This window comes from Falco rusticolus, chromosome 3 (assembly GCF_015220075.1).
Source record: "Falco rusticolus isolate bFalRus1 chromosome 3, bFalRus1.pri, whole genome shotgun sequence".
In the NCBI taxonomy this organism is placed as follows: Eukaryota; Metazoa; Chordata; class Aves; order Falconiformes; family Falconidae; genus Falco; species Falco rusticolus.
Genome location: NC_051189.1, coordinates 93,591,033 through 93,614,591, shown reverse-complemented (window position 1 = coordinate 93,614,591; position 23,559 = coordinate 93,591,033). Strand labels below are relative to the sequence as shown.

Genomic DNA, 23,559 nt, shown 5'->3' with positions numbered 1-23,559 from the left:
TGTTCTGCATCTGTGCATCGTATTGACAGTGTCATACTCTGGCTGTACAATTGTAAGGTGAAAAGAGCACGTAAAGATTCATCTGGAGAACCAGGCAAGCAATCCAGTATTCTGGGATCCATCTCTCACCTCTGCACTCGAGCATTAGCTTCTCCACTAGCTGTGACCAGAAGCTGCAGGACACATTGGTCCTCAGAAAACATTGGACCATAGGTGTGACTCTTGCCTGAGCACACATGCCAAAAGCAAACATGCAGCCTGTCACAGCTAGTTTTGCATTGTTTAATCAAAATATTTCAGCATGGAAATGAAAACCCTCTAAGGAGACATTTCCTGACATGCAAAGCTGGTTTTACTGGCTTCATCACAGGGAAACCAAATCCACAAAACTCCACCTTCCAATGCTTCTCTTGCTACATGTAATAAAATACATAGCGTGGGAGAAGCAACAAATTCATAGCAGCCTGGCACGGACCTTGGAACTGAGAGGATGCCTGATGCCAGCTGCTCCGAGTGCAAGCCAGCTGTTTGGCACTGCGGCCCTTCAGGAAGATTATGAACTCCCAAAAACCCTCCAGCACCTCACTGATGAGCATTTTTTTGGAACTTAGCATATCTTAGCTAAAAGTATCTCCCTCCTAGTCCTCCCCTTCATACCTCTTCCACTGAGTGCCACTGAATGACTGGAAAGATGGGACTACTTGGGAATGCCCTGGAAGACAGGATTAATGCTTTTGTACGTTCTTATCTTTGATAGCAGAGTCATAAATTTTCCCACTCTACACACTTAAGCTTTCAAACGTCACTAAATCTTTTGGCCGCAAATTCTCTGAAGTGCATTTTTCCAAGCATCTGACCTGTGCCTGAGAATTTGATGTCTTTCATAACGCTCAGCATGTTCTAAAGAAAAAAAAAAAAGCAGCATCTCAGATTAGACAACTAATTTTCAGCCTGTGCTTACCTGTACTGGTTTAAACACCACAAGCAATGCTCTGCTGCAACCCACCAACAGCCTACTCTGTGTGTAAAGTGCCTTCTCCTGCCTCTTTCACACCAATCCTCCGCTCGTTTAAGCCAGTTCCTCTTAGCTCCACTATTTGCAGTGTTTGGTGGAGAGCACTTCTGCATTCACTCTGCCTGCTTTCATGATTTCTTAAACCTTCCCTCATCTCACTTTGCTTTCTCCTTACCAAATGCAGGAGTCTCACCCAGCCTTTTCAGTCTCTCCTCACAAGGCAGCTGCTCCATCCCCTTGGCTACGCTCTTCCCTGTGCCAACTCGGTGATGCAGAGACTGGAGCTGCAGGCAGCACATTGTTTTAAGATTTGGTTAAACACATTTTGTCTTTAGCTTGAAATTTATATACTCCTTAAATTAAAATATAATAACATTTTCCAACTCAATATTTTACCTATACGGGCTTTGATTTCACGACTGGTATTTTAGACATTTAGTGTTTCTAATTTAGCCAGAAAGGAGTATTAAAGCAGCTAACAGTTAACTGTGCTTTTGCAGCTGCCAAAATTCAGCGATTGCCTGACAGAATTGGACCCCAATCCATTTTCAGAGAAGACAGATTACAAAACATTTGTGCTTTGAAAAACACATCAGACAATATAAAAAGCCTTGCTTGCAGAAACATTCCCAAAGCCACAGTGACAAAGCAATTGAGTTTATGCCATGACCTCAGTACAGATGTTCTTGTTCAAAAGAAGGAAAAAATAGCAATAATCTAAATGCTCCACTTTGACATTGGAACACCCAGTGAGCAGCGGAGCAACAGGTCTGCAGTCAACAGAAGGGAATTCTCAGTCTTAGAGGTAGGCATCACACCCCCAAAACTCAGCCTCACCGCTGCAGTAACCTCTCAGGGTCATCTCCAGGAGCCGCAGCCCACCAGTTACCTCACCGCCCACCTCTCCAGGGTCTGTTCATTTGTGCCGCACACCATCAAGTGAGCTCCTCAATGGAAACACTTGCAATAGCCCCCAAAAGACCCAAGACGCCTACCAGTAAGTGCAATCTCAGAGAGGAGGGGGATAAGGAAGATTAAGGAAGATAAAGGGGAAGCATTTCCTTGAGCTGTTTGTGTCCCAGTTCTTGTTATGCAAGGTACTGGCATTCCTGCCCTGGCAGCACTCTGTCTGCGCAAGCGCCAGCAGCAGGGCACACCATAACCATGCTGCTATGGCAAACAAAGTGAGTGTGCCTCATCAGATCTTAAATCTCTGGAGAGAAAAAGCCCTACCTCATCATACATTGATATCAACAGAGCATAACTGACTATCTGTGCCATTTTGAACTTCAAAGCTTCTTCTTTAGCACAGGATACAAAGTCATGACATCTCATCCCCATCCTCCCCACCCCCTATCAGACCAGTGCCTTTTGGTAGTTAAGTCTAAGATTTCTCAACAGCCATTCTCTTGCTTCAGGGATCACCAGGAAGGTGGCTCATCTCTTGGTCCTAGCCCAAGCTGCTCCTGGTCCACCTCGCTCCTGTGGACTGCCTCACTTGTATACATCTCACACCTGCACATCTTTGACCAGGACACATGAACTGCACTCAAAGCCCACCTCAACGAGCACATACCCAGCTGCAACAGCTATCCCCAGGCCACCTGCACTTGCATAGTGTGGGCTTTTCTGGCCTGCTCCACCTCAGGTGCTCTGCAAACACCCCGACTATGTAAACATGCCCTAGAGAAGGCACCCGAGGTGGATAGCTCATGCTTTGCACAGCCTGCACAGACAGTCCTGTTGCACATCACTGCAAGCAGGACTCCAGTCCTAAATGACTGATTCAGGACCACCTTCATGCTACAGGATGGCTAGAGCCAGGCAAACTTGATCAGGCTGTGGTGCACAGCCTGCAGGGAAGACAAGGTTATGTGGGCTGGGACATTTCCTCTTCCCTCAAGTACAGATGATAGCAGCCTCCTTTCTTTGAAGTGTCTCCTCAGGTAAAGGAGATAAACACCCCCAGTGGCACACTGCCTGTGGGGCTTCCAGGCTCTTTGCAAAGGACTAGCATCCATCCTTGTCTTCAGAGCACCTAGTCCCAATGAAAAGGTTGTCTCTCGTGTCTGACAACCCCCAACCCACACCAATCAGCCACGGACCAGTTTCCTGGTGAAATCATCCACTGCTGAGCTACACAAAGTTAAAGCACACACAGCTTCTTAGAGATTCACTTCAGCTTCGCAGACTTGACCAAAGACACTAAGGTCTTCCCAGTGCATAACCTGTTGCTGGAGGAAGGCAACAACTCAGACACAATCCACTGCCCTCCACAACCCCCAGTCCCTACACACCCTTCCTAGGTGCACACACCCTCATGAACCACAACTGCTACCACAGACACATACATCAGTCAGCAGGAAGAATCCCCGATACAATGGGATTTAAAGGGCAAAAGGCACAAAGCTGTTACTATTTCAGTAACCTTAAGCACTACACCTATGAACACAACCAGTCAGGTTCAGGGTAGCCATCACCAAGGCCACCTCTGCCCAATTATGTCACTACACAAGCTCCCATAACGGCAAGGAAAAGCAGAGAATAATGTGTTCATACGCCTAGCAGCATCTAGGCCCATGGCGTTAAGACAAATGGCCATCAATGGTACTCGCTCACCTCTGAATGTAGCTCTTGCACTTCCTCCTCCCTTCACCACTAAGTTAGAGGCCACCCCCTTTCTTGCACCTGATGTAATGCCATTTTCCAAAATACAGGTATTTCATCTCAAGTCTCCCAACAAACATCCCTATTTGCTGAGGAAATACCAGTCTTGCTTCCCAACATGCTCCAGCAATACTGTCTACACTTACATGCATACTGTATATGAGTGCCATCAACCCCTCTCCAGATAGGAAGACAGGGAGCACAAAGAGAGAGATCTGGAAGCACTGACCAGTTCCTCTCTTACAAGATTTCTAGCCAAAGGCACCAAAGAGGTTGTGACGGTCAGACTGGGGAGCACAACCATGTGTGCAACTGGCCAACATCATCTCTCTTTTGGGTGTGGGAAGTGAGGAGCAGAGAGAAGCTTCACCCTACCCCTGGCCAACCCATCATTGTTGGATATCCATTCTTGGATAAACACTGTTCTCTGTCATCAGAGGATGCACGTCCTGTAAGCATAAATCCCCATGGCATCAACTCCACCCCTAATGTGGGAGAACATATCAAGACACTTACTGGAATCAGAACATTTCCCTGTGCTGGCACAGTGTTCTGAAACTGCAGGCAGTGGGATAACAGCTGATGTGCTACAGCATAAGGAGGACATCTCTCCTAAGACTTGTCAGCCTCGGTGGTCAAAGCAGCTGTCAAGAGAGAAGGTGGTCTGTCTTCAGCATGGTGCCTTTGCCCCAGTCCAGGTGGGTCACTTATGAGCAGAGTGGGCCTGTCACTTCTCCCTAAGAGCAAGCTGGAGCACCTTAGCACAACATGGACCAGTAATGCTGAGCCACACCACAGAGAAGTCCTGCCGCAAGCCTTTACACAGCCTTGAACACACATGATTAATCTTGTGGCAAATACTCATTTGATCAGCTTAAAAAAATACCTGGTTCATAATATTCTTAAGAGCAAGAGTGCCCTATGTTGGGATAAGGGTGAGGAGGGGGAAAGGTTAGGCTTTGGTCTGTTTGGGTACACCTACCTGATTGCTTCAGAAGGGCACTGGGCAACAAGGACAGCTGCCTCCCAAATCACAAAACTCAGCTTTCAGTAAGAAAATATCAAAGGTAACACAAGCAAAGGGAGGCAGCAAAGGCACCATGCCTGCAAGAAGACAGCTAACTCAATTTGCTTCCATACTGTGAAGAAGGCATAAGGTCTCTGAATCGCCGTTGCCTCTCCTCCAAGCATCTGTTTGAATCAAATCACTGCTCTGGAACAAACTGAACTAGCTTGCATGCAGTGTGAGGCAGGGGCATAAGGCCCCAGGAACAAATCAATGCGAGTTTAACAATAAGTTAAATCTGCACAGGTAAATTATTTTAACATGTACAAGTGTTAAACTCATTCTTTCCTATTGAGAAACCCATAACATATAATCTGTTCAAACAATTACACCATGTTATTAAAAAATCCACCCTCACAGTTAATACTGTATGTATATAAATAAAGGAATTTTAATTTTAGAAAGATAGTGACTAAATAACCCACAACAAACCATCCCCTTTCCCCAAGCCAAAGCTGATTTTATTTGCCTTTCTTCATTTTTGCAGTCTTTTCTTTCCGCTTCTTCACATGCTTTGGGATTTTGGTTTTTCTCTTCTCTCTTTGGGCTTCTTTAACCATCTTTTTCCTTTCCTATAAGGACCAAACACCACTCATTTAAAGCCGGTAGGAACGGGAGATTTTGAGCAGGTAAATCAATCATTACATTAACAAGTTACTAAACACACCATATAAATTGATGTTATCAAGAGGAAGAAATAAAAGAGAAGCAAAGTATAGGGTTGGGGTGAAGCTAGCAGCTGCACACCGCTAGTGACAAGGCAAAATTCAAACCAGTTAAAACCCGAGATTCATGCAACCTTTGAAGAAAGAGAATAAAAGGCACTCTTAACTCATGCTATTTACACCTAAGATTACAACAGGATGCCTGATCCAAGTTTTCTGCTACCCACAGGGCTACTACAGTATGTGTTTCTATGTGTCATGCAAAAGTAGGGATCCAGTAACTGCTGGTAACTCCGAACAAGCTGATCATCATCAGGATTTGCAAGGAAAGGTGCTACGCTACTGCAGTACACTGCAATTTGTGCCAGACATCGGAGAGCCTACACGCAACTGGAAAATGCAAAATCAGCATAATGGGGTGGGGAATGCAAGTAATTGCTGCTCATCAGTTGTTCAGCCTGCAACTGAACACATTACCAAAAATCTTAGCTTACAAATGGACCAAAATAAGTTCAAATGAAAACCTATCCATAAGGATGAGAAGTGACCAAGACTTCCCTGTTTCATATCTGAAAGGCAGCAGTTCTAGATTGGTAGAAAGTATCTGGTATAGCACTGCATTATTTTTTTTTGACAGATAAGGAATGTATTATCTTACCTTTTCAAGGAAAAAAACCTAACAAGCAACCCCCCAAATCTTGAACCTCTTAAGCCTAGCAAGTTTCAGCCTTCTTTTGCACAGCACCTAAAAGGCTGCCAAAAGCCTCTCTTACCCATGGGAGATACTTTGCAGAAAAGCCTCACCAAACCAGAGCATACTTGGTCTGCAGTTTGAAAAATGAAACCGTATAAAAAAAACCCAAACCATAATCCCTTTGCATGACAGCGTTACTTTTCTTGCCCACAGCAAAGCTAACCAGTCTGTACTAAAAGTACTGTAAGAGACACTGTGGCTCAAACATTGTCACCAAATCTCCAGTTCTGCAGATGGTGGTCTCAGTTCCCTGGGCATAAGGCAGTTAATCAGGGACCATGACCACAAACCCGAACACTAAAGCCTGGAAGAGCAGCCAGAGACACCAAAGAGCTACCCAGGCTTCACTAAATTCTGCTTTGCACAGCCTTAGAATTCCCTGCAGAGATGTCTCTTTCAGCTTTGTCTAGGCTACAGAGAGCTATGTTACATGCTCCTCTACATAAATACACCATTAATACAGCATCCATAATGAAATTCATTTTCTCTGCTCTCATCCTCCACAACAGGGAAAGTCCATAGCTTGTCTTAAGAAAAGAACTAGCAAGAACCACTCAGAACTAAGTTTTGGGTTTTTTTTCTGTCACATAAGCAGAGGTGGGAAAAATAAACAATTCCTGGCCAGCTGACCTTTTTGTCCATGGTAACTTCAGCAGGTTTATCTTTGGGATGTACAGATTCTTTACAGCCTGAATCCGAGTCCTCTGAGCTGCCATCATCATCAGAGTCTGTTTCTGACTCATCTGCCTTCTTTTCAAGAAGTGCAGGAATCTGCAAGATATATCAAGACAGAATTGTATCAAACCAAAACAAAGAAGCCTAATGACAACACACACACATATATATACACTATATATACAAAATCAAAACAGAATCTGCTGCAAAGAAACCCTATGTGCCATCTCCTTTACTACAGCCACCACTGAGTCTCAAGAAAAAGAATGAAAAGTAGGTTAATCCAGAACTAAAAACAAGGAAACCAGAATGCATGAGACTGATATTTTAGGTCAGGGCTCACAGCACAGCTGTACTGGCACTCCCAAACTAGTTTCCGTAAGTTAAACAGCAATTTGCTAACATATGTGGAAGCCAATTTTTAATCCTACTTGGATCATATCCAAATCTACCCTGCGGGCACTGCATGTAGGCTTTATTGCAAACACAAATATCTACATTGGAAAACTCACTTATTCTTAAATAAGCCTGGAGACTATGCCACAGCCTGTTCCCACCCATATTTATATTTCCATGTTAAAACAAAGTCTACACCACTGCTAGATAACATTTACAAAGGAAGGAGGGGGAACCCACATAGGGCTTCTGCCTTGAGTTATATTGCTACAGACTGATCAGTACCCAACTTCTTATCCAGCATACTTTATGGAAGACTTTCACTGTCAAGTACTTCAAATATGGCAAGGCATAGTATCTTATGTCTTGTACTGCAGGGCTGCTCTTTACATGATTACAGCAAAGCTACCCTGAACATATCAAAACCTGTAGTTGTGCTACAATTTAAATCAATTAATTCTCCATAATTGGAAAACGTCTTCCCTCCTCTCCACTTCAACTTCAGAGATCATGGCGATAGCAAGGATTATCATTTCATTCTCAAGCAACCCAGCATCAGCCAGAGTGCGGGGAAGCAATTCATGTGGAATGCAGACACACTGTCATGCCAGACCCATCCTGGAGATAAACGGTCACTCTGCAAACAAGAGGCTTCTTTCATGGTGTCAGCTGCAATATGAGGCATTTTCTATATTCCTTAAGCATTCTCCTGAAAATGGCTAAAATGAAGAATTTCAAAAAGACGTCTCACCTTCTGAACACCAGACAAATCTTTCTTCAGTCCTGTCACAGTCTGATAGAGAATCTACACACAGTGAGAGAGAAAAAAAGTTACATTATCAGAACAAGTCTTAAATCTTCATGCCTACAGAAAATTATTATCTAAAAAAAAAAAAAAAAAAAGAAGCCAAAACCCCAAACAAAACAAAAAACCCCAACTGGAACTCAAACAAATCAACCAAAAAAAAACCCCCAAAAACCAGGAAAAAATGTACAATGTTAGCATTAGTACTAACCAGACAATTTTAAAGTATTACGCTATATTCAGTACTCCATGTCTTGGTAACACGGCTTCAGGTTTTGTTTGTTACTATCAGTTTCCAGAAAGAATTCATATTTCCTTCCGCTTTTGCAGTGCCTCAGCATGTCTACTCACATTATCTTGCTGAATATTCAATGCCATATCCTCTTCTTTCAATTTCATCATTATATCTACATCTCTCTCATAGTTTTTAACTTCAGTCAAAGTTCGAGGTATATAAGCCTTCTTAAACACCTTGTAGAGTGAAAGGAAACACAGACTTACTAATGTACATGTAGTTTCATTGTTTTTCCTACCCAATTATGCATCCTTAAGAGAATAATCATGAAGGATTTCATGGGTCAGAGGAACTAAAAATGAACACTGCAGTCATCCATTACCATTTGCACTGCAGCATATTTTTTTTTTTTTCAGCAGCAGACTTAACATGCAACCTCCACATTATTGATAGATCATGACTAATAAGGCTCCTTCCTTAGCAGGACTTCCACCAGGACGCTTTCCAATTTCTCCAATACTTTCAACTTCCTCTTAACCTATTTGAGTCCTAAGGTTTTGTATTCTAAGGATTTTCTCATACATTTTTATTGACTTTTATAATACCTTCAGGAAGCGATTCAATCAATATGCACTGTTATAACTTAATCTCTTCATGTAATAATACCTGTTTCAACCTACAGTCCACCTCAAAAAAAGGTCCCTGCAGCAGTATAGTACAGTAAAACCTAACTGCAGTATCAACAATACACTTAAAATTTGTCATGCAGTCTTTCTGAAACAGTCCTCCAGCAAATTTAAGCCACTACCAGATCAGACTGAAGTCTTTTGCTTCTCTTTTTCATGGTGTCAGCTCAACCCCAGTACAAATTCAGTACACGTCGTGACCACAACTGCTAGATTAAGTGCCGTGCAAAGAGCAGAGGCCCTCACCTCCACAGAGCTTGCCCTTAATCAGCTCTGCTCTTCTATGAAGGAAGTGACATAAACTAGCCATGGTCACATGAGAAGTCTAAGAGAAATAAATTGAACTTAGATGCTACTGAACCACCTCTCTTACAGGTCAGTACCCTTCTATAAGCAAAGGAGTAATTGGTTTGCTACATCTGGCACAATCAGATCCCTCCGGTCAGGTTCTTTATTAGCTGAACCTGAACTAGAAGATACATCAAGGGGCCTAGCTACAAGCAAACATATTGGTTTGGGAAATTAAGTATTTGCTTTCTAACACTTTATCACTGTCAGCTTTTACACATGGTACCCCTTAATACTTCAACTAGTTCAAGACATCTCAGAATCACAAACCAACGTTTTGCTTACCAACTGTACATTTTGCCAAATAAAAGACAACGGTTTTCATTGTTTAGAAGAGGCAAGACTAACAGTAATTTCATAGCAGGAACAAAAATCCTCACTTACTTCCTCATCCACTTTATCTTGACTGGATCTTTCCTCCTCTGTTCTTTTTGATGCTATTTCCATTGCCTAAAGAAATATAAAACAATACAAAGTTATCACTCTTTAGAATTGCATCACTTAATCCAACTAACCATTCCCATCTGTGTTTCTCCCTGTACTCCACACTGTCACTCTCAAATACTCAAGCTTTCCCTATGGAAACGCTTTGAGCGACACCTCACGGTAAGTGACGTTTCTGCAAAGCGTGCTTGTAACTGTGGATATGCTTCGTCAACAGAGGGAAAACCTGCTTGCTGCTCCTCCCAGACCAAGTCGTGGCAGGCCCAGCATGACTACAGGACATAACAGAGCAAGAAGAATACAGTGAGCAGTGCTCAGTCCTGGAACTTGGCTCTTCTCATGCACATTGAGCAAGCTAGAGGAGCACAAGGAAGGGGAACCACATAGCACAGCTCTGACTCATTTAACCTCCACCATGACCGAAAGCACACACTGTCTGGAAATCCACATGCTACACTGGTATTTGGACCACACTCAGGTGGTCTTGACCAGGAATAACATCAAATCTATGCTATGAGCACAGCACATGTGAATCCCATTTCTCTTGCACTAAAAACCTTCCCACCAACCACTCCCTTTTTAAAGAAACATCAACCTGGGAGCAGAGAACTGGCAGCTAGAGATGAAATACGTGGGTGCTGCTGGCAGCGCTGAGTAAGTTTACCTCCTGCCAGAGTCAATGTGTTCTGCCAGCTGCTGTATTTGGCTAGGAAGTCTGTGCACCTTGGAGTAATGCTACCCTTCCTCCCTCAGCCCACCATGCTCAAATCTGCACTCTTAACCCCATTCTCTATAACAAACACAGTTAATATTTCTGCAGAGCTTCACCTTGCCAAAAAAAGAACTAGTTCAAAGAATCCTGGTTTTAGTAGCAGCTGAAAGAGATATTTGAGTTTCCACAGTTTAGACTTGTTGACAAAACAGAATGAAAGTGTTGTGATCCTATAATGGTATAAATGGAAAAGACCTGTATACGTTTTTGAAGCACTAGCATAACATGTCATGTACCACCTTCCTTCAATAGCAGGACATAGAGTAAATGAGATGAAGGGGCTTGAAGTAAATCCAATTTTGTTGTTCAAGTCTTCCTACACAAGCAACAAGGCCACGAGGTCTTACCTTAGACAGATAATCATCAATGTTCTCGCTTGTGATAGAAGGATCAGTAATAAACTCAAACAGTTCCCTCACAGTCATCACTGCAACATTGCGCTTCTGAAAAAAGTCTACCAGAAAACAAAGGGCAGAGACAGAAACTTTAATTATGTGTAATATATATGGCTGCGACATTAAAGTGACAGTTACACAAGCCAATGGCCCTGATGGCTTGGGAAAGCCTCAGCAGCATGTACTGCATCATATTTGGTTTAGTTATCAGATGACTCTTGGCCATCTGAAAAAAACCTGTTCATCTTCCAGATGCAACAGATGCAACTGAAAGGAGAAGAATAACTTGGTAAATATAAAAAAAAAAAAAAATGAAATCAATTTCAGCAGGAGCCAGCCTTGATGTAGTAGGGGCTAAGAAGTAAACAATTTAAAGACAGGTGTAGCACTTGCAATGACTAAGATGAAAAATGTATTTAAAAAAAAATGACCTCAAACTTTTGCCAGAGAGAAACAGAAGTATCCACTGAAACACAGTACAGCCTAATTTTGCTCCACCTAAAATGGAAGACATGTTAACATATCAGAATTTTCCTCAATACTACACTCAAAATTGGTTTCTTGAGTTAAGTATAACCAAATTTAGAGGCTTTTTTTCTGTATTTTTCTGTACTGAAAAGCAGCAGTGAAAGACACTGAGGGCTGCTTAATAAGCATTTCCTACTAAAGTTCTCTGAAGATCATTCAATATGAGAAATGAATCACAGAAAGAACAAAAACAGTTTAGTTTGGAGGCAGCTCTCTGTGCCCATGGAACCACAAGTCTTTGCAATGATCACAGCTAGGGCAGAGCGCACAGCAAGGTGTTTCTCAGCAGTCTCTGTAGGAGGACTACACAAAGAAAGTCACAGTGACAAAAAACTAACAAAACACACCAAAACCACTGCAACTCACTGAGGCACTAGAGTATCTAGGGAGAGCAAACCAAAAGACATGAAAAAAGAGCAAGGGTGCAAGTATCTGAGCCAGAAGGGAGTTATTAGAAGTCCATGAACAGAAAAAGAACAAGGAAAAACTAGCATAATGGGTATCAACAAACATAAAGCAACAAAACGCATACAGTTCTTTTTCCACAGACTTTCAAGAGCCTCTAAAATTAGGAAAAAATGAATCTGAAAAGAAAGGGGGGACAAAAACAGTCAAGCAGCCTGCAATGACAGATTTCTTGTCCTCAGGGAGGAACACACCCTACCAGGAGATGTGTGTGTTACACAACACACACACCGACATGTGAAGACCAAATTTTCAAGAGAAAAGTACCATAAAGGTATCCTGTTTATGAAAATAATATGACAAGTGATAACATCTCTAATAAACTACTCTGTGCCTCAATTCTCTCAGCGGACCTGGACAAGTAAGTAAAGGGAACTCTGTAACACAGCAATTTCTTGCCAGCTGAGGAATTCCAGATGTGGATTCCACTCACAGAAGGAAACATCAGTATGTCTGCACAGCCCTTTAAGCAAGGGAAGTTAAGACTGGGGTGGGTGCTGCTGCAGACTGGGACTGATCTCAGATCTGTCTTAAATCTGAGATTCAGTCAGGTGACTTATTTCAGCCAGATGATTTCTAGCAGAACAGGCTCTTCTGAACTTCGCACAGTACACTGCTCCCCGAGGAAGCCATGAGAACCTAGAAGAGGGAGTATTTTAATGGAAGTTTGACAGTTCCTACAGTCAGCTACACCTGAAAGAACATAGGTGAATACAGTTCACCTTCCTAAATAAACCAGCTATCATAACAAGATTTGAAGTGCAGCCCACTCACCATTAACATTGGCACAATCCTTTCGCAGGAACTCCAGCGCATGTGGGTGGTCATGCTCCACAGCTTGAGACACATCAATGATGTGCACGTCCCCACCGTGGTACCTGCAAGCAAAAAAACAGGTAACAAAGTGTGCTTCAAACTCAAGAACCAGCAAACAAAAAAAAAAACCAACAAAAAAACCCCTTAACATATTTCTCCAGCATGCAACTCATATATTAGGACCAGAGTGGCTTTTTTTGGGTCAATCCCTTCCCTCCTCTAAATAAGCTGTATTATTAAACTTAAATGTCTATTACAAGAAATAGTCTTCTTGTGGACACAAAATGCAGTGTTATGGGTGGGGGAGAAAAAAAAAAAAAAAGTACCTTACTCATTTTTCTCTAGTTGGGGTTTTTTTGTTTGTTAGTGAGGGATTTTTGTTCGGGGGGGGTTTGTAGGGGTTCTTTTTTTCCCTTTGGGTGGTTGGTTGGTTTTTTTGGTGTTGTTTTTTTGGGTTTTTTGTTTGTTTTTTTTTAAACAGAGAAAGCTCAGATCTGAGTTAAAAGCTGCATAAGTAATTAAAGAAGTCACAAAAGTCAATCACAAAGAATACCCCATCTCCCCTTAAAGGTATATTAGTACTCTCACAAAGAGGTTGTCAATGCACACATTTTAGATGTCATAATTCAGAACAAAGTTTAAAAACATACAGCATATTAAATTCACTGAGATCTGCGTGAACAAGTCTGGCATCTTGGTATATTCTTCTCATGTACTGGATGATTTGCAGGTACAACTCCCTGACTTTAGAGTCTGATAACTGAGCATTCTTCAGCAGAGGAGCGGGCCTTGAAATTACAACACAAACAACAGAAAGTGAGTACGTTTTCCTTCTTCATACCAGTTGCAAATTCTTTAATTGCTGTACCTGATCCTTCTGCTCATTAAGTGTTTCAAGCAAGACAGCACAAGCAGCTAAGTGCATGGAGCCAGCATGAAGGGCAACAAAGCTTAGTATATGCTTGCCAATGATTCTGGAGCTCCGTTTCCAACAAGAGATAATTTGGACCATGCTACATTGTGTACTACAAAGTGATGAGCTATCTTCATGTATGATCAGCAAGCCTTTCCTGCCTTAATCTCTGGTTAAGCACACAACTGAGGCTTCAGAATCATGCAGATTGCCTGCAGTAGTAGCCAGCAAATATCTGGGTATTCTACAGGTCACATGCACATGTAAAAGTAACATGTTAATTTTACAGGCCAAAAGTAAGAGTAGGTAAATTCAGAGGGTTGGTTGGTTTGTTTTTAATAAATTTGTGGAAAGCTAATAAAAAATATTTTATTTTCTAATGATACTTACCTATCACCTTTACCAATAAAGCCCATGACAAGCACATGACTTCTTAGCATAATTGGCTCAGGGCAAGGTATCTGGGCTGTATTCAACCTGTAACACAGGAGCAAAGCCACAAAAAAATAAAACCAAACTCTAATATTTGCAGTGCACTGGTGGCTATAGAAGCTTTGTTGCTTTAAACGTAATACACAATTAAGAGCTCCTCTATTCTGGAAACTCTCACTTGTGAATAACCGCCAGGAAATGAATACAAAAAGCCACAACCATTCCGGCTCTATTCTCTAAGCATTCCTGTGTTGGACAAAAAAATCTTTACACAGTTCAGGTTAATCCTAGGATTAACCTGTATCACACAGTGTGCTGTTACTCAGCAGCAGCTCTTTGTAGCTTTCCTTACTTTTCACTTATGTCAGACAGAGTTCAGACATTGAAGAGCTTAGAGCACGAGCAGCAAGACAGAAAGAAGAGTATCTTTATTCCTCCCTCCTCTTTCTTTTCTCTCCCACAGGGAAGCTTAAGACACTTGCCTGAATACTCCAGAGACCCTAAAAGGTAGTGGTAGCCACACTCTAGCAATAGGAGAGTACCTCCTATAAACTTAAACGTTTCAGTTACCTTTGCGAGCTGAAATAAAAACTGGAAGAATCACCTTATTAAATTCCTCATTTCTTTTTCAGCCCATGTCTTCACCATTTTTCTTGGGTTGCCTTTGCAATATCCATGACGAAATCTTAAAAGAAATAAAAGACAACAAGGATTCTGAGCCAATCAATGCAGTATTAGCACCAGTGATTTTACCACCTTTCACACAAGCCCTCTATCCCAGTAAAACAGGCAGAAGCCAAACTCACCTGAATTCACCACTCACATATTTATCCCGATCTTTAAACATCAGAATAGAGGTTTTGTAAATCTTTATTGCTCTGTTCTCTCCATTCGCAGTACTGGCATGATATACATTAGCCTATCCGATTATAAAAGGGAAGAAACAACATTAAAGAAAAACTCTTTAAAATCAACATAACCTTCTCCCTTCTTCTTTTTATGACACCTGGAGAAGATCTGATCTCACCCCAGGCCCTATGTGGCACCCAGCTGAGTAAGTCTGCACACAAGAGCAATCTTTTTTTCTACCAGAGGCAACTGATGGGAAGCACATGAGACTGGGCAGGGGTGTGACAGTGCACACAGGACAAAAACCCCCAATGCACAAGAAAGCTCTGACTCATCCACATTTCCGAGACTGAAACAAGCCCTTGTGTGAAGGGTTAATTTGAGCCTGTGCACTGTTTAGGCCCTAAAGCATGACCCAAATATCTCACACTGACACTTCTATGCAGGGTGGAAGTATGCCTTTAATCAGCATTCAAGGACTCAGAAGCAAACCTGATCAGCCTAGGTGAGTAGGCATTCTAAAACTAATTTATTAATTTACTTGGAAATTTGTGGTTTGGTTTTAATTATCTGCAATATTACTTGAGAACAGCAGCACACAAACATGTCAGTTTTATAAAAGCCAAGAAGATTTAATAGTATTCTAAACTGAATTTTGTTACACCATTTAGATAATCCCATGTCCACTGACATGTGGAGCTGGTCTGATCTGCATGCAGGAGTGTCTTGCATAAAGAATCACCTGGGTTTGTATGGGGTTTTTGAGGTACTGTTTAATATTGCCCGTACACATACTGCTTCCAAAGATTTCAGTTGTAACATACAATTAACATGATCCACAACTTTAATATAACATACAAGTATTCTGAGAAATCTTACATACTTGGGGAAACTTGTCTCCTTTAACATAAATTGCTTTTTATCTTAAGATAACTTCCTACTGATCAAGTAACACATACACAACACACACAAAAAAAAAAGTAATACTAAAACCAAGTACTTCGATATATCTTCTGAGCACCATAAGCTTCCACCTAACTTGCTGAGAAAGGGACTACTACGTCATTTGTAGTAAAACTTACTTCTTTCCCTGTGCTAATGCAGCCATTGATTTCTGATATGACACCTCTACTTAGCATCTTGAACAAAATCATTCGGGTCCTTGGATCCAACACCTGAAATTTAATACAGAAAAGTCAGCAAAATTGCTGTTTTTGAAGAGGACAAAACCTAAGAATACAGTCCAGCCTTAGTAACCATATTAAAAGACCCACAGCATCAGACTATTCTTAAAAATCAAATCACAATCCAAACAGCAACCACTCAGAATTTGGTGATGCTTCTAGAACAATACTTCACTTTTTCTTTCAACATGATTACTTTCTTTTTTTAAACTAAGCATATGTCCTTGAGCTAGCACTAAAAGAGATGCAAGAGAATGATTTCCCACCCACAGTTGTATTAATGTGTTAAAATAAGGTTTCCCTTGAGATAGCTGCTCTGTTTCAGCTGTGATAGCTCTATGTGGCCCTGGGCCAGTAATAGTTCAGTCTTGCTAAAGAAGAAAAATAGGAAAAAAGCAAACCCAACTTTTTTGTTGTTGTTCTTTGGAATTTAGTAAAAACTTAAGATGGAATTTTGCATTGCATATATGATCAAATCACAATGCTAAGCACAAAACTGAGCTTGAAAGCATCTGTGGAAGCAAGTACAACCTTCATAAAAGAAAGAAATATGAAGGGACAACAGGTCTCTTCAGGATAACAAGGGGAACAATTCTAAGGCAAAACTTTGTTCCTACAGTATCTCTTTTACCACTGATTCCAAAATTCCACATTATTTGTTCCAGTTAAAGAAATTTGATGAACTAAGGACTTACCTGTTCTACTGTTGCTCTGTCTGACTTGTCTTTGACTCGGTACCTAGCAGAAGTGAAGATAAAATTACACAATCCCACATACGGAGCCAATACTTTGACAGAGTAAAACATGACACTATGTATCAAAGATAAGATGACAGCCTCGGGAAGTAAGGCTTTCAGTTCATATAAAAAAATAAAGGTTTCTCCCGTGGGCAAGGGGAAAAAAAAAAAAAGCAAACAAAAAATCCTAAATATCAGACACCTCGTCCTCACTGAATTATGCTCATTCAGGAGAAAACGGTATCTGTCTTAACAATTTAGGGTTACAAGCTGCAGGCTTTAAAAAAATCTAAAAGAATCTAAAAAAAAAAAAGTACATTTCCCTCACCAAATCATCGGGAGGAACCTTCAAAAGGCTTCCAATACCTTTTTAGTCCAACTGCTTAAGGACCTCCGTTTAGAGGAAAAAAAAAAAAAAAGTATCAGAGACAACATAGTCTTTTTTAGTGGAATGATACCAGTCACTTCTGTCTTACTACACCAATACAATCAGATGTGCTACCAGCACAGAAGAATCAGTTGGAATGATTTAGGCAACTGATCTGGAAACCAAAAGGTTTAAGACAGAAGAATCAGTTGGAATGATTTAGGCAACTGATCTGGAAACCAAAAGGTTTAAGACCAAATGCCAGCCTGCATGCAGACTATATACAAATTTTGGTTTTCTTAATAAATTTATTCAAAACCTCAGGATCACAGTAGGAAATAAGAACAACTCTTCTGGGTTCAAGTTATTTAAATGAAAATAGAACTATGAGCAATACTCACATGTCTGCTTCCTTCTGTCTAGACTTTTCTGTGACTCTGTTTATAACAGAGTCATCAAAATTTAGCTTATCTGAAAAACACGTAAGAAGAAATGAAAAAAAAACAAACCCGAAGAAGTTTTCCAAGTTCAAAACTGCCCCTTCAATTCTGCTGCCAGTCGATAGGCCACAACACAATGTTACAACACAGGCAGAGGTCTCCGTCAGCAAGCACAGAAGCTTAGCTACATACCAGAGTTAACACAGCTCTCCGCTCTGTCTGCATGTCACAGTAGGACTGTCAGGAAATAACACAGGTGAGCGAGACAGTCTCACACTCTTGAAGATGTAACACCATCCAGAAGTAATGCCTTTTGGACAACATCTCACCATTAAATTTGTCTGCCCTTCTCTTATCACAATGGAATGCCATTTTTCTGACCACAATAAGCAACAGCCTCCATGATTCTCTCCCCATAATGTATTTTAAATTGTCTTTGACTAATTGCTAAATGTATAACAGCTGCTTATTTGGCTACATATGTGCCACTATTCAATCTTCATTTTAGAACCTTTTCGTTATAAAGGAAAACACCACCTCTTTTACTACTCTGTCAAAAGGCCCCCATCACAGCTACCTCTAGCCCTAACAGGCTGAGCTGAGCAGCCATTTCCATCACACAGTAAACATCAAACCACATCAACAAGGACAGCAGCCTCTTCACTCACCTCACTGAGGCACAGTTTCTGTGATAACTGTGGCACAATGTACCACCCTAATACTACAGGGGGTTGCAGCTGTCTAGGAAATTTAGCTGTGGTAGCAGCTTTGAGAGTGACCAACATCATCACAGCAGAGCTGACACCCGCCTTCCAGCCAAACAGCTTGCTACTACAAAGGAGCAAGGAAAAATACTTTAAATTTGTGTGGTCTGAAGAAGTCAAAGAGGAAGAATAAAAGAAAACAAAACAATCAAACAGCCCTATAGCCCTTAAGAAGGAGAGAAAGGTGTATGACAGCTGGTTAATGGAGACTAAAGGCAACTTCAAATACACAAAAAACATTTTTTAATCTGTCTGGCAGTGGTTAACTCACTTATTTCAATGAGTTTAAGCTTAAAGTAAGCAGAATTAGTCTGAGAATGTCAGAGTGGTACCTGTTTTCATAAAAGAACACAATGCAATTATACTCACCTAAATTAATTTTATGTTCAAATTTCCTTAAAGCCTTGTCTGTAGGAGTAGACATTTTTGCTGAATAGCAACTAGGGGTCTGTCTATTTGCCTGAAACAAAGGATTTGTTAATATAAGTTGCCTTCTCTAAATAGCCCTCTGAAATAAAGACAGTATCATTTGAAAAGTCAGCTCAAACGCCTATGCCTAGAGCCATAAAAAGAAAACCAGAAAGGGTGAGGAAATGGATACAGATTAACATCAGATTCTACTCGATTCAAGAAAGAAAATACAGGTGAGGCATCAGTTAAAATTCCAAAAAGTGTCTGAGTTCAAGGTTCTTCTCTATCTGGGAACAGAACTGCAAGTCTCTCACATTAACACTTTTCTATCTGTAAAAGGAAGGGACATAGCAGACAGAAACAAGGAGAGAAATGAGAACGTAATGAACAGAGAAAACTTTCCAAGATGCTATCTTTTCTTAAAGCTAGACTTCTCCAAACACAGTATCTGAATATGATTTCACCAACACTGGACAGCATAACCTCTAACTAAAGGCAAGAATAAATTAGGACAAGTGCTGTGAGTAGGACATGCTAGATGATGATCAGCACCACTAATTTATCTCAACCATTCTGTTACATTGGTATCAGTAAGAAAACAGGTGTTGAACCTCCAGTGTCCAAGTTGAAGGTAAGAAGATAAGTGTTCCCCAGGGCTCACTGTCGGGGCCAGTCCTGTTTAATATCTTTACTGACAATGTGGATGAGGGGATTGAGTGAACCCTGAGTAGTTTGCAGACAACACCAAGCTTGGGGGAAGTGTTGATCTGCTGGAGGGCAGGAGGCTCTGCAGAGGGATCTGGGCAGGCTGGACCGATGGGCCGAGGCCAGTTGTGTGAGGTACAACCAGGCTCAGTGCTGGGTCCTGCACGTGGGTCACACCAGCCCCACGCAGCGCTGCGGGCTGGGGGCAGAGTGGCTGAAAGCCGCCTGGTGGGAAAGGGCCTGGGGGTGCTGGCTGACAGGCGGCTGGGCATGAGCCGGAGTGTGCCCAGGTGGCCAAGGAGGCCAACAGCATCCTGGCTTGTATCCAAACAGCGTGGCCAGCAGGACAAGGGAAGCAATCATCCCCCTGTACTTGGCACTGGTGAGGCTGCACCTTGAATATTGTGTTCGGTTTTGGCCTCCTCACTACAAGACATTGAGATGCTGGAGTGTGTCCAGAGATGGGCAACGGAGCTGGTGAAGGGTCTGGAGCACAAGTCTTATACAAACCATCTGGGGGGACTGGGGGTGTTTAGTCTGGAGAGGAGGAGGCTCAGGGTGGACCTTACTGCTCTCTACAACTGCCTGAAAGGAGGCTGTAGGCAGGTGGTTGTTGGTCTCTTCTCCCAGGTAACAAGCAACAGGATGAGAGGAATGAGCCTCAAGTTATACCAGGCAAGGTTTAGCTTGGATATTACGAAAAATTTCTTTACTGAAAGGGTGGTCAAGCATTGGAACCGGTTGTTCAGAGGGGCAGTGGAATCACTGTCCCTGGAGGCGTTTAAAAAACACATCGATGAGGTGCTTAGGGACACGGTTTAGTGGTGGACTTGGAAGTCCTGGGTTCACTGCGGGACTCTATGATCTTAAAGGTCTCTTCCAACCTAAATGATTCTATGATTCTAATGATGCCAGTTCTCACATCACATGTGCTTTTCATTCTGCAGAATGCCAGAGCTTGTGTGTCAATAGCATACACTCTAAATTAATCCACTTCTAGCACCTCACCCACCTCCCATGCTTTCTTTTGCCTCCCTCACTATTAAGTCCAAAACATAACCTGCTTCACCCTGGGTGTGACAAGCAGGTACAGTCTTAAAGGATGGGGATGATGCTCAAAACACAGAGGACAAATACCAAGAAGTAAGCAACATCAGTAGAGACTGGGGTGGGCAAAGAAAAGTTGAGGAAGGTAACAAACAGAAGGAAAAGTGCATTGACAAAGAGAATCCAGTGAAAGGATTTGAGACAAGGAAAACAAGCAGAGCTCTGGCTACAACATACATATGCATATGGCATGGCAGAGGAAGAGACTCAAAGGAAGGGGATTCTCTCAAGGAGAAATGTCCATTTGCATTTATGCTCAACATAATACTAACAACGAACAAAGCCTTCAGGTTAGCCCCATTTGCTCCTGGGCACTCTTGGTGCTCACAAAATAGCATTCCAACATACCTGTGGATTGCACCCACCAGCAGCACTGTGGCGCTTCATGAGTCTTCCCACCTCATCATCCCAATCCCAGTCTTCATCTTCCTCTTCATCATCATTGTCATCATCACCATCTCCTTCCTCAGTGTTAACTTCTTCGCACATGCATAACTGGCAGTTCTCAGTCACCTCACCTTCTATAGCTGTTTCTGTGTCTTGTGTAAGTTCACTTCAAATAAATACAGAGGTTTATATAACTACAGATGATTGCTACAGTCACAAAAAATTCAATACATTTATCCCAACAAATCCTTTCACAAGGTTAGCTCTCCATGAGATGTTTCTCACTTCACCTGTGTTTAGGCAAGCCTATATGAGGATGGCATTGCTTTTAAAGGATGGACTACATTTAAATTAAATTAAAACTACACCTCAGTGCTGCCTTCTAACTTGTTCTGAAGTTACACTTATTTGGATCCCTCTGACTCCAATCTGATAAACACATCGGATCAGGTCAACCAGCTCCTTCACCAGAGACAAAACGTTCTGCTTGCTGCCACAGCAGATTTCCACCTGACAAGCATTACACAAAATCCCACTGGAGACAGACAGCCAACCTGCTGGTAACTCAGGGCACCAGTGCAATTTACATAAAAAAAGTTAGGCCTAAAAAAGAATTTGTGGGAAAAACGCACCCTTTTGACTTACCCACATCTTAGTGCCTGCAGGATGTCGTGGCTTTCTGCCACAACACGCCCCAAAGCTGATTCTCTGCCAGCATTTGAGATTTAATTAAATGAATCGTAAACTGGAAAGAAAATGGCCTGAACCCCTAACACAAGCCTGTACCTTAGTCACTCCCCAATAAATATAAAAAGCTCCAGGCTTTCAGTCCAACAGAAAACGTAATTCCAAAACGAATCGCAGCGATTTGCTGGCCTGAGCAACTCACGGTCCTGCTACGCGGTTTCACAGGCCCAGCCACCACCCGGCGACACCGCGGTGGCACTGCTCGCCCGCCCCGGCCTGCGGGCTCCCCCGCCCGCCCCGGCAGCGACCACCAGCCGCTGAGGAAAGCTGGGAGAGCGCTCAGGGCCTCGCCTCACAGGTTCTCACGGCCCGGGCAGCATCGCCGCGCCGGGCACCTCACCGCGCCGGGCCCGCCCGGCCTCGCCTCACGCCGGTGCCGCATGGCGCCACAACAGGCCCGGCACACCCCCCGCCCCGCGGCCCACACCCGGCCCCTCGCCGCCTCCTACCCATCGGAGCAGTCGGCATCATCAAACTGCCCGGGCACGGCCTGGCGCATGGCCACCGCCCGGTAATCCATGGCGGCGGGCTGCCCACTACGGCGCCGGCTGAGGGACCAAAAGCAGAGAGAGTGGGCGGGACCCGGGACAAGCCCCCCCTCGGGTTCCTGCGCGGGGATTGGCTGTGAGCGCCTGACGTCAGAAGCGCTGCGGAGCCGCTGAGGCGCGCTCCCGCGCCGCCGCCGCGGGGATCCCGGTGCGCGCTCCCGGGGCCGGCCCGGTGCAGGCTGGGGGGCTCGGGCGGCTCTCGCTGCTTACGGGCGGCGTGTCTCTAACGGCTGCGGGAGCGTTTATAACCGAGGGGAGCTCCGTGCTTGTCGGCTGCACCCCCTGTTCTGACCCGCGGAGCCGGGGCGCCCGCTGCCGGTTAACCGGCGGGGGCCTCTCGAAGCAGCCGCTCCTAAGTACGTGCTCCCCTGTCGCACATCTGTATAATATGCAATAACGCAGCATTAAAAATACGGCACCGCCAGGGCCTCTTCTCTTGGCTGGGAATGACCAGTTACGCCACAGATTCATGGTCGTTTTCCTTAAAACATTAGTAATGATCTGCACTGTCTGTAACAGATCAATAGAGTTTTATTTAACATACTCTGCGAAGTTCCAGGCTTTCTTAAAATAAAGCTCCACTTGAAACCAAAGGAATTCTGCCACTTCAAGCCTTGCTGGAAGCATCTTAGGTCACTGTAGCACTCCTTGTACTGAACAACCTACTGATCTGTTTATATACCAATGTAATGTAGAATTAAGGAAATAAAAGTGACTGCTGCACTCTTGCTATCTGGTACATAACAGTAACATTTTAGAATGCAGGTGTTTGGTAGATGTTTTCCCATTATCCAAATGGTATATGTCAAGGCTATCAAAAATCTACAATTATGCAGAAAACAGGGATGCTTGCACTGAGAAGCCTTTAAAAAAGAATGAATGCAACAGATGTCGTTTCCGCCCCCAATGCTTCTGTAAAGCTAACCCATTGAGAGACTCCAACTGTGCAAAGCTACAACCCAGCGTCCAGCATTTCTAAAGCTCCAACTTTACTTCAGACTGTCTTCAAGCTCTGCCACTGAAGCTTCTGACCTTGCTGCACCTGGGACCTAAACACCCCTGCCTCCTCCTTTTGCATAGAAGAGGGAATCTTGTGTCAAATACCCTCCCTCCATAGCAAAGTGCCAGCTGGTAAGGCAGACAATAACAGTCTGAAGTAAAGTTCGAGCTTCAGAAATGTGGGAAACCGGCGGACAAGCCTACCAGACCTGCGTGCAGAGGCACCACGGCACTGCT

At 43.0% G+C, this 23,559-nt stretch overlaps 1 protein-coding gene across 1 annotated transcript; it reads right to left on the bottom strand.

Annotated features, from left to right (window-relative positions):
• Nucleotides 1–5,112: 5,112 nt before the first annotated feature.
• On the bottom strand, nt 5,113–22,358 carry RIOK1 (RIO kinase 1). The gene is made up of 17 exons (XM_037380945.1): nt 22,225–22,358; nt 20,990–21,194; nt 18,788–18,878; nt 17,616–17,685; nt 16,806–16,848; nt 16,009–16,101; nt 14,884–14,996; nt 14,682–14,762; nt 14,036–14,122; nt 13,383–13,520; nt 12,691–12,794; nt 10,876–10,982; nt 9,697–9,762; nt 8,395–8,514; nt 7,990–8,043; nt 6,798–6,938; nt 5,113–5,320 (listed from the first exon to the last, which is right to left on the bottom strand). The coding sequence occupies exons 1-17, from the start codon at nt 22,293–22,295 to the stop codon at nt 5,210–5,212; spliced, it is 1,695 nt and encodes a 564-aa protein (XP_037236842.1). The 5' UTR covers nt 22,296–22,358; the 3' UTR covers nt 5,113–5,209.
• Nucleotides 22,359–23,559: the final 1,201 nt, after the last annotated feature.